Source organism: Sander lucioperca, chromosome 6, assembly GCF_008315115.2.
Source record: "Sander lucioperca isolate FBNREF2018 chromosome 6, SLUC_FBN_1.2, whole genome shotgun sequence".
NCBI classification, from domain to species: Eukaryota; Metazoa; Chordata; class Actinopteri; order Perciformes; family Percidae; genus Sander; species Sander lucioperca.
In genome coordinates, this window is record NC_050178.1 from 42,933,532 (window position 1) to 42,945,256 (window position 11,725).

An 11,725-nucleotide genomic window follows, 5' to 3' on the forward strand; every position below is an offset into this window, starting at 1 on the left:
AAGAAGTTAATTTACTGCATAATTAAGATATATATATTTTTAATATTTCAACTCTATTTTTGAGATTTTACATTTATTTCATCAATTCATGATTAGTGGCCCTGATTGTACCTGGAACACAGTGATGAGGGCCTGAGGGAAGCTGTCAAAGGTGCTGCGGGGTTTGGGTTGGTTAGGAAAGTTGAACTTCCCTCCAAACACCTGCATACCCAGCAGGGAGAAGATGACAATGAAAAGGAAGAGGAGCAGCAACAAGCAGGCAATGGAACGGACCGAGTTCAAGAGGGAAGCCACCAGATTACTGAGAGATGTCCAGTATCTAGGGCACACAACATCAAATGAATAGGTCATCAGTTATTCTGCCAGTTGTATTTAATCATAAAATGTGGCTACAACAAAGGATTTGTAACTTACATATAAATATTAGGGGTATCACGATTTTCCAAATCCCTGATTCGATTTGACTTTCAATTTTAACGTCACGATTTGATTTGACTTTCAATTAAAAGGTTATTTTTAGAAAATGGTTGGCAAAATTAATAATCTCAAAATGAACAAAGTGCAATTTAATGCACCATTAGTTTAAAGAGGTGCACATGAACGCACTATGAATTCCCGTCATAGCCCGCATGCTTTACCTTCATTGTTTGTTTCCATAACTCACTTATAGGGAAAAGAAAATGTTGCCACACCTGTGACTTTAGGGAAGCCGGAGGATTTTCCAGTTCTGCTGTTTCTCTGTTATCTCCAACTCTGGTAGTGGCCATGGTGTCGGGAAAATAGCAGCTGCAGGCTACTACTTAGCTAATGTTAACCTGTGTGTTTTTTTTCTTATTCAGACGTCCGCAAGTAGGTGGGGATGGCCGAGCCTGCTCTTAAAGCTATTGTGCGCAACTGTTTTATACTAATAAACGTCCGTTACATTTAAGCCATTGCAAAATGAGTTGATACATAGCTAATTAAGCCTATCAGCTCCACAAAACTCTCTCTGTATTTCTCAGTATGGCTATGTTTTCAAAATTATGTAGTCCAGTGACATTCGCGTGCAGAAGCTCGAGTGATGCGTTTTACGTCACCGCTGAGAAAGGACAACAGCAGTATTCAGCTTTGGAAATGAAGAGGACATAGACATTACAAGGTAATTACCTCTTCTGAAGAGTCCATCATCCCTCCTTGATTTGACGGGGTAAACACTACTAGCAACAGCGTGGAAGAGGAGTGGGGATGGTGCTAGATCACCGAAGGCTTGCGTCATGTGGATGCGGCAGCAGTGTTGTCATTACTTAGAATTCCTCATGGGGGCGACAGAAACTACGCACTATAGCTTTAAATTCAAAAGCTCATTTTGATCGATTTTCAATTTAAAATCAAAATCGTGACACCTCTAACAAATATATATGTCACCTGGTGACTTTGAGCAGGCGAAGCAGGCGTATGCAGCGCAGCACAGAAATGCCCATGATTGACATGATGCCCATGTGGACAAGGATGAGCTCCATAATGCCAGTGGACACCACAAAGCAGTCAAAGCGATTGAATAGTGAGATGAAGTAAGAAGGTAAGCCTAGAGCATACATCTTCATAAACATCTCCAGGGCAAACATAGACAGCAGAAGCTTATTGGCAGTGTCTGTTGATGGTTGGGGCCAACAGTATGAAGAGGAAGGCAAGAGACATAATGAGAGAAAGAAAAAGACAAACAAATATAGTTATTTATAGTTTGTCAGTAATCAACAGCAAGGAAAATATGGAGTTTGGAGCATGCCACATAAATAGTTTTATACATTTTTAATTATAATTAACATCCTTCAATTTCTGTTTTCAGCCTTGTCTTGTTTAGCCTAAAGACACATTTTTACTCAATGGACTTTTTAACGCACTAATCTGTTATGTCAATCTGTTATCATATCTATAATTGTGTATTTGTTAATTGCTGCTTGTTGTTGTCATTGGTATGTTCTTTTTGTGTTTTCTTTGTACTTTTTCATTTTTACATTTCAATGTTCTTTTATACAGCACCGTAGTGCTTTTTTGTACAGCACTTTGGTCATTTTAAGCTTTGTAACCTTTGAGTATCAAAACATTAAAACTGAGGCAACGAAAAAGTGAACTACTGTTGGAGTTGGTTCTTTGGCTTTTTAGTTGATTTAAATCCAGCAGCAAAATCCCTTACTGAATCAATTTAGGTTCCACTTACAAACAATATTTATAAATTACCACAGTTATAAGTAACCAAAACACAAAAACCCAACTGAGGTCAGCTGATCAGCTTTTGTTGACTGGGAAGGTAGAAACACTAACTGTCATGTACCTAACACAAGATAAAATGCATGTTGGCATGTAAGGTGTGTAATGCTCTGACCTTGCCAGTTGGTAAGGCTCTGAGACTGTTTGTGGTGTTCGGTTGCGATGGCCAGCGTATTGAGGAAGACGAATATGATCACCCACCAGTAGAACAGTTTGGACTTTACATAAAATCTGCATTTACGACGTAACCAACGATTCCACTTACGAGCCAGCTTACTGCACAGAAGAGGTAGAAAGACAAGTTGAAAACGACCCATAAAAAATTACATAAAGTGAACTGTTCCATACTGTAAAGAGTACTACAGTAAAATGCACTACTGACTAGTAATAGATGATCAGCTGCATTGTGTCCATTTTGCCGACACTTCCGGTCTCTGATCCTCCATTTTCTGTGATAAGCAGGCCTGATGAGAAACACAAACACACACACACACACACACACACACACACACACACACACACACACACACACACACACACACACACACACTCAGCTTTGTTCTTTTATAGAAGCATATTTATACACCAACTACATGCAGATACACCATTGTACAATTAAACATATTTTAGAGCATTAAAGCACTACTTTGCTAAATCCCAAAAAATAACTGCTGTAAAAATCTATTTTTTTTCCCGATTAATAATCAAACTATCAAGAAATGGTTACCTTGTTTTTTGAGAAACAAAAGGCACTAACACTTTATAATAATAACGATATATGAATTATCATGAATTCCTGCATGAAAAAGCATTAAATTCATTCATGGCCTCTGAATAGTGTAGTGTAGGGGGGGTCCTTCACCACACTCATGTAGTGTAGTGAAGCTCAACCACACAACGTGGCACCACATAAAAATTATATTGACATTGACATTAGGACTGTGCAATTAATCAAATTTTAATCAAGATTACGATTTTGGCTCTTAGCTTGTTAAAGTTATTGCCAACGTTACCAGTTAGCTAACATTAGCCTGTTAAATGTTAACAGTAACATTACAGTTAACAGCTAACAAGTCAGCAGTCAAAGTTTACATTTACAGTAAGTGAGCTAACAATAATGTTACGTTTAGAGTCAAAACTCTGCAACAGCTCAAATCATGTCACTGATGTTAACCACTTACTTACTTTCCAATTAAGTTTAATAACTGTGATTTCAATATTGGCCAAAATAGTCATGATTATGATTTTGTCCATAATCTTATTGAAATGTATAGTGAAGTCAATCTACTAGTCATTTCTGACAGCTGCAAAAACATTCCAGGCAGTTCATTGGCATTTTATTCTATTCTCTTATTTATTCACCAGCTATTGTATTCTGTGTCTTGTGTCTTACCCTGTCCCTCCTGGTCATTGTCCATGACCTCAGCCTGAGTGATCCACTCCATATAGCCCTTGAGGTCCTCATCTAGCTGCTGGGTTTCCCTCAGTTTCTGAAACTCTCCACGGGACTTGGCCTTTTCTCGCTCTTTTGTGAACTCACTAGTGGGAAACAAGACAACCAATCTCAACTAAAAAGACAGAACACACGTAGAAGCAATGTGAAGTGCAGACACTAAAGATGGCTAAAGAAATAAATTGGTAGTAGTTAGGTTTAGGGTATTCATACCCACTGAGCACACCCAGAACCAGGTTAAGCACGAAGAAGGAGCCAACCAAGATGAGTGTGGTGAAAAAGATCCATGGCCATTCCATTCCTATTGCATCATTTACCTGTCAGACAAAGCACACCTGTATGTATTTATTAAATAAATAGGTAACTACATTTTGTAATAACTTTTGTAATAATTGGTGAATGATTGGTGGAACTCGCTGTTACCATGGAAATTTTAACCGCACCAGCAAATGGCTAGCGAGCTGCTACCATTGAAGTCTATGATCGTTTTTGTATACAGTCTTGTACCTTTGCCTTTTTTGTTGTTTTCAAAATGTTATTTTGCACCCAATGACATTTTTTATGGTCATGATTCATCTTGTAGATGGCTGGCTTGGCTCCAGGTTTCAAACTCATTAGTATTTAATGAAACGTCAACAGAGATATGCTCTGTAGCTTACCCAGTATAGGATGTCGGTCCAACCTTGTGTGGTGATACACTGGTAGACAGTCAGCATAGAAAAGCCTAGGTTGTCAAAGTGGGTGATTCCTTGATTTGGGCCTGGCCACCCAGCTCGACACTCTGTGCCATTGATGGTACACCGCCGACCATTTCCTGCTTGGGCACATGGAGCTGGCTTCTCATTCTCCACTGTAGCAATGATATCTGAAGGCCAGGGGAGGGTTATGGTTAGGTTGATCTTTGTGTGCATGTATTGTACACATGGTACTGTAGCACCTATCTGACTTTTCCCCTCCCAATGCCAACTCCACCTAAATTCAGTATTGGTACAGAGTACAAATCTCCTACCAGTGCTTTTTACTTCTAAAATGAAAATGTATAAACTTCACCATGATGGAACTGAATGGGATCACTTTTCTATCTATCTATCTATCTATCTATCTATTCCATGAAACTTACTTGTTAATCATAAGCGAGTATGTTCATACACTCTCTTTTTAGGATTCTGCACATTTTCTACTATATTTATGTAATTGCATTATTACAATTATAATATCTGACCAAGCCTTCAATCCTCTTCTACTGTCAGATAGTACATTTGTGACATACATTTGTTCCCAAAGTGCCAATGCTGCAATCTGTCCACACTAATGACTCACATTAGAAATGCTTTCCATTACGCAGGGGTACGTGCCAAGGGCACCGATTTCCACACTACTCTTCCCGCTTGCAATAGAACTACTTGCAGCATCTGTCCGTCAGTGACAAGCGTTACGGAGCAATATTACACAGAAGATTTTCCAATACGCTGATGATCTCCTTCTGTATGTTGCTAGCCCAGTGTCCTCACTACCTCATACACCTTGTCTAATCTGAAACAATTTGGATAGTTTACAGGCTACAAACTGAATCTGCAAAAATTAAACTTTATCCTTAAATTCAGGGGCACTCAGTGTTCTGGTCTCAGCCTTCCCATACAAAAGAGGAAAGTATTTAGGTGAAGTTTTCAAATGCTGTACTAAACTGCTGTAAACTAAACTTCATCCCAGTAATGGACCAGTGCAAGCAGAAACCACATTTGACACGGCAAGTCCTTGGGTATCCAGCAATACACGTGCCAAGTGTGAAGTAGATCGGATAAACAGTTCTCGAGATATGCAAAGGACAGACAGCCAGACACACACACACACACACACACACACACACACACACACACACACACACACACACACACACACACACACACACACACACACACACACACACACACACACACACACACACACACACACACACATTTATAGTTAGATTACTGCCATATATAACCCTGTTGTGCTGCATACTGTACTTGTGCCTGTGTAGTAGCAGGTCTTGTGCATTTTGCACTTGAAGAGCTCCAATCCCATAATGGAGTAAATGGTGACCATGAAAAGGACCAGTAGGGTAATGTGAAAAAGAGGCAGCATGGACTTCAAGATGGAGTTCATCACCACTTGAAGGCCTGAGGGGGAAAACATAAATATATCAAATCAGTATTTGTAAAAAAAAAAAAAAATCATGTACCACAACACAATAGGTTTTCACCAAGCAAGCAATCAATCCCCTACAGTTAATAACTGTAGTGAAATAAAACATTGCCTCTGGCTGCCACATGACTGTAGAACATTGACATAAACCTTTATTCCTACTATGAATAAAATAACAACAAAAACAAAAATGAACTTTATTTGTTACAGCATGATGAAATTATATTGTTTAATTGTGCAAAGTCTCTGATTCAACGCCAGAGCAGTTACTCACTCGGGACTCCAGAGACCAGTCTAAGTGGTCGGAGAACTCTGAATGCCCGCAGAGCTTTCATGTCAAAGCCTCCACCTTTTTCTCCTACTGGAGCCTCCACTCCACTGATATGGTTAATGGCATCCACAACCACAGTGAACAAGCTGAAGAGATAAAAACAGAAAACATGATTTTTTTTTTTTCTCTGATATCAAGATATCAGATGGTTGCCAACACAGTTGCTTTGGACATTCATAGTTCCCAGAATACACTGTAAGAAGCAGGGAACATCTTCCCTGACTATTTGCAAAATCCAAAGAGAATGGAACCAAGTCCTCCATCAAACCCAGGGACCCTCTTGGCATGAGCAGACAGAAACACTGAGCCTTCATGCTCCTAACACCACTCTTTTGCAAAGTAATGAGACAACATAAACATTGCCTATATTAATATGGCCATTCAGAACATTAACATACTGAACTAAAGAACTAAGTGGGCTCAACACAACTTATCAACTTACCCAACGGATACACAAACAAAATCCAAAATGTTCCAGCAGTTTCTTAAGTATGCATCTGCATGAAAAAGAAATCCATAGGCAACAATCTTCAGAAAACACTCTATCGAGAAGATGATGAGGAAGATGTACTCCAGGCTTTCCTGTAAAACAACAACAGTGGCTTTTGTTTGAATCTGTGTTACTCGTATATTGGCGTCAAATAACTTATAGTAGTGTTATTTCATGCGTAGGGTTTTGTTATAATTTATTGACAACATTATGATATATTTATACAAATAAAACATGTCAAACTGTGATAGGATAAAGCTATAAAGTTCTTGAGTTATTTCCATTGTTGTACTAGGACTTAAACTGTTGGTTGAGTAGTGAAATCACCTCCCCTACTTATATTTCTTCATGAGAGTTTAATGTTGCACGTCACACAAATCTACTCCTGTCTATTCATGTCATTTACAAACTCACACTCCAATGATGTATTGCCTCTCCCATTCCAGAAGAAGCTATTTTAAATGCATACCACACAGGCCGTGCCCTTCAGGAGATTTAAACTGATATATGAGCCTAACATTGTCCTTGGATCCTTGTCCTTAGTCTGGAGGCGTCAACTTTGCCCATCACCTTCTGCTCTCTGTGCGTTGTTCCGGGAAACAACAACGAAATGTAACATGTAGTTACATTTCTGGGGAGGTATACACATAAGGCTGCACGTAAGGTAACGTGTAGTTACATTTCTGGGGAGGTATACACGTAAGGCTACAGCGTAGGGTCTGTATCTACACGTACGGACCTACTTACTTACCTACGGCATAGATTCAACGCAGAACCATAAATCAAGTTTAAGAGGGAGGCATTCTAGATACTGGCCACTTAAAGCCCAAGAGAGTTAAATCATTAATAAAGGCATATTCGCACAGTGTTAGTATTACCTCGTGACCTCTAGTCATTTGTAATAATTACGGAGATTGTCTGTGATCTTATCCCAGTGCGAATCATTCATGTCTGTAATTTGTAAAGTAAAAATTCCCCCGCAAAAGACCTGCATGCCTCCAGGTAACCAACCCTTGGGGTACAGATAAGTCAGTAAATTTGAGTAAAATCACAGGCTACGCTTATCCCGTGCTAATGCGCCACACAAAACTCAGATTTAGGGGGCTAATTTCTAATTCACACAAGGTCCCCAGATGATACTAATCCCGGGCGAATAGGGCTTTAGACTTGAAGCCATGTCTGTAAAGTTGAAGCAGCGGGTGCTTGCACCACTGTCCCACTGAGATCCAAGTTAATGCAGCAACTAGATCACAACTCGTCCCAGACGATTAGGAAATCATTGCAGACCAGAGGCCTGTACTACGAAGCAAGATTTGGCGTTAACGAGGTAACTTCAGGTTCAACCCAGGGTTTTGTGTATCACGACGGTGGATCACTTTTTACCAGGTTAAATCTCTGTGGTAACTTATGCTGAACACCTAACCAGCTCAGGAGCAGGTTATGTTGAAGATTAGAGATCAACCAGTGTAAAAGCACCGCCTACTGACCAATTAATACTCGATTGATAACGGCGTCACCGTTCTTAGAAGATCCGGTGGAGCTCGGTGCGCGGAGAGAGAGAGGTACGCTCAGAAAAGTTAAAACAGTTAGAGACCGACAACCACGTTAACATTCCCTGATGGGTATTTTTATGAAAGATATAGATTTTCAGCGGAGGGAATTACGTATAGGCTATTTGTCGGCTTCTTGAGCCATGTGTTGCAAATGCCACACATTGGTTTGAATTATGTTTTTATATTTTTTATTTTCTCTCACGATCGCCTACCACTGCCAGGGTTGCAACTGAAATAAAAGCCTAAAGCAACGACAGTTTATGGAAAGCACAAGTGTAATTATGGTCAGATCTTGTGCCTGACTGATGAGGAAATGATATTGATTAGCGTTGTGATTTACGCATAACAGCATCGGCTTTTTTTTGCCAGCTTTCCTTCCTGCGTTTTGCCTGTAAAACCGTGACTGTTTTCTTCATATTTATGTAGAATTATAGTTTGCTCTTCTTATGTAAAATATGCGGTTCTGGTAGATGTTTGCGATTGGTCATGCTGTGCAAACACCGCCTCTTTTATGTGAACGTGCGCATCGCTGGATTGGGAAACCCTGGGTTGATTGAAGTAGTTGTTAACCAGCGTCATGACACAGGTTATGCGGGACCGCGGTTGTTAGGTTAGCTGAAGCCGGGTCACTGAAATCAATCCAGGGCATGTTGATCTGGATTCGTAGTGCAGGCCTCTGGACAAGGTTTGTGTTTATCTAACAAATGTTTGTTCTTCAAGAATATTGAAGAATATATGCAGTGTTATCCTAAAAAAATGATGTATGGAGTAATATAAAAGTAATCCCTCTCTATCATCTCTTACGACCCTCTAGAAGTGGGTGGTGGTGCCTGGAAACTTTTCATTTTATTTTGCTGAGTGCGGGACGTTTATGGGCTTCAGCAAAGAGTCGTTAGCCACCCAACTTCTAACCCATGAAACTTGGCTCAAGTGCTAAGAAACAAATTGTTTGAAGTAGGGATGCTAATTTAGATTTTATTTTCTAACCATCACACAATACCACCCACCCCCTCCTATCAGTTACTGCCATCAGGTTGACGTTACAAAGTCCTGTTTTTTTTTTCATCCCCACTGCCATCACCACACTGAACAGTCACACTTAGCATAGGCAACATCTCTGTCTGTTTAGCATTTTGCACTGTTGGTATTGTCAGTGTTTTTGCACTGTTTCTTCATGTATCCAATGTGTTTCTTATATGCATTTTATTATTTGTATTTTTATATATTATTTGTTGAAACCTTTTTAAAAACGTACAATAAATGAACAATGATATATGGGCTGTCCTCAAGGCAGCCCAGGGTACCAACTTTGGGAACCACTGGCCTAAACTACAGCATATTTTAATAACAAACACAGGCATGCTGACGCACCAAGTTGCTGTTTGTGTTGTTGCTGTCTTCCTCAGGCATGGGCAAGTACACAGCCAGGGCCACACAGTTGGCAAAGATGGCCACGAGGATTATGATTTCAAAAGGTCTGAAAGAGATTAATAGGAAGTTTCCATGCCAACTAGATGTCCCCACATCATGATAATTAAACAACACTTTGACACACTTACACATACACCTACAGCTGTGCTACAAATAGAACAACAAACATCTAAAGGCCAGTTCAGACCAAAGACTGGCGAGGAGACAAATCCGTTTTAGAACGTTGCAGTGAAAAATTGCATTTCAATTGGCCCATCTCAGCTCGACTCCAGTCAACAGAAAAGTCAGCTATAAACAATCGAAATAAAATGATCCATAATCCATTTTGTTTCTATGTTACAAACGGTCAACTGGTCGAAATGACAGAGTTTTGGGCAACACACAGTATATGGTCGAGTAAGCGAGTGACTGAAGAGAGAGAGCGTAATCGGAAAAATAAAATGTTTTCGCCAATTCATCCCTACTAGAAATGTAACTGTAGCAAGCATCTCACTATCACTATACTAATACAGCTACAAAAAAAAGCCTGAAAATTTGAAGTCAGAAGTACGGGACTCATTGCTATAGAGGTGATACAACATCTTAAGCGTCTGGTCTAAACTGGCAGGTTTCAGAACGTTGCAAGTAGTTTCGTGAATTTGCGAATCTTTGGTCTGAACTGGCCTTACCATTTAACTATTACTGAAATTAAATATGGTCTGCGGTAGCAACAATCACATAACATGTTTGATCCAGCCGCCCCTTTGACTAAGGCCCTTTTACTACTGCAGGATACTTCCACTCCACAATACTGATGCATGCCCTGCGGAAGGGATTCCTCAGTGTCAAGAAGAGGAGAGAGCGTGCAGGCCTCGGGTTGCCTCCTGTGGCCATCAGCTTCTTTAGCTTCTCCTTTTGTTTTCTCTTCAGAGTTTCCTCATCCATGATGTAGGACGACAATGGTGGACTGCTGCTGTCTGCCATTGTGGCTTCAAGAGTTTGTTGAACCAATTGTACTTTAAATTGAAGGTGGTATTCCAAAAGGTCTGTCAAAGACTTCAAAATCCTGTTGACTAAGTCTGTCCATTCATCCGTAACCCTTCTCAACTTGTCTCAATCATCTCTGTCACACTGGCTCTCTCTGATGGTTTGACTGATCTCCCTCTCTTTCTCTGTCTCTCTCTGTGGAATGGCAGCTGTCCCCTCTACTTGTAAGGGATTGGTTTACTCAACAGCTGTTTGGTCAAGAGAATAAATATAGACAATGAGCATGGCTGTTGTGGCACGGGGTGAAAAAAGAGGCATTTGCACAGATATAGTCTGGGTATAGGATATGTTTTAAAAGTGAATGTGCCCTAGACAGGGAGGGGTAAAAGTACAGGGCATGACAAAAATAAAATAATTTATAAGAGTGATAACACGGTACTGAATGGTAATCTGTCATCAGCCCTTGACAAGGAGGGGGGGGGGGGTGTTGTTATCTCTCATAGTGCCTAGACCTTGCCACATGCTTCTGGGATTGCCCTCTTGGAATTGTAGTTCCACTTTCTTTCTGTTGTCCATTTTGGCCTCCTTTACTGCTCTTCTCACATTGTAAGCTGCTGCTTTATGATTATCCATGTAGGTTTCCAGACTGCAGCCCTAAGTTGTTGCAGTGAGTGTGTTTATGGCATCCCGGATGGTTATGGTAACGCGCTCCCTCAGCTACAGCCAGAACCTGGAGCGCTACACAGGGGCGGAGCCAGACGTTGGAAACATTCGGGGCTCAGCCCAGAGAAGGGAGATGTTTTTTTTCTATTTACGGCATTATATTTGATAATAGAATGCCTACAAATCTGTACATCATTTGGGGGGAAACATGATAGTTGTCAAAGAAAAAAAACATCTAATTGTTCTCCAATTGCCTAGCCTAGAAATCTAGATGCACCCTAGCGGCAGCACATTTAATTTGCAGCCAGGGGGGTCTAAAAGTTTAATCTATCAACTAGCTCCGCTACCTTCTTCCCTGCCTGGTTGTAGTGCTATTGTATTGCGTGCAGAGGGAATTTGAATTT

General features: G+C 40.4%; 1 protein-coding gene across 1 annotated transcript in view; it reads right to left on the reverse strand.

Annotated features, from left to right (window-relative positions):
- The window catches only part of LOC116036694 (dihydropyridine-sensitive L-type skeletal muscle calcium channel subunit alpha-1-like), a 31,259-nt gene extending 20,604 nt beyond the window's left edge, over window positions 1-10,655 (reverse strand). The window contains exons 1-12 of the mRNA XM_031280271.2: window positions 10,468-10,655; window positions 9,633-9,738; window positions 6,661-6,800; window positions 6,162-6,304; window positions 5,710-5,862; window positions 4,360-4,565; window positions 3,914-4,017; window positions 3,641-3,786; window positions 2,630-2,711; window positions 2,363-2,523; window positions 1,405-1,630; window positions 112-319 (exon numbers count right to left, since the gene is read on the reverse strand). Of these exons, the coding sequence (XP_031136131.2) occupies window positions 112-319; window positions 1,405-1,630; window positions 2,363-2,523; window positions 2,630-2,711; window positions 3,641-3,786; window positions 3,914-4,017; window positions 4,360-4,565; window positions 5,710-5,862; window positions 6,162-6,304; window positions 6,661-6,800; window positions 9,633-9,738; window positions 10,468-10,655 (1,863 nt within the window). The remainder of the gene's footprint in view (window positions 1-111; window positions 320-1,404; window positions 1,631-2,362; window positions 2,524-2,629; window positions 2,712-3,640; window positions 3,787-3,913; window positions 4,018-4,359; window positions 4,566-5,709; window positions 5,863-6,161; window positions 6,305-6,660; window positions 6,801-9,632; window positions 9,739-10,467) is intronic.
- Between the last annotated feature and the right edge of the window lie 1,070 nt (window positions 10,656-11,725).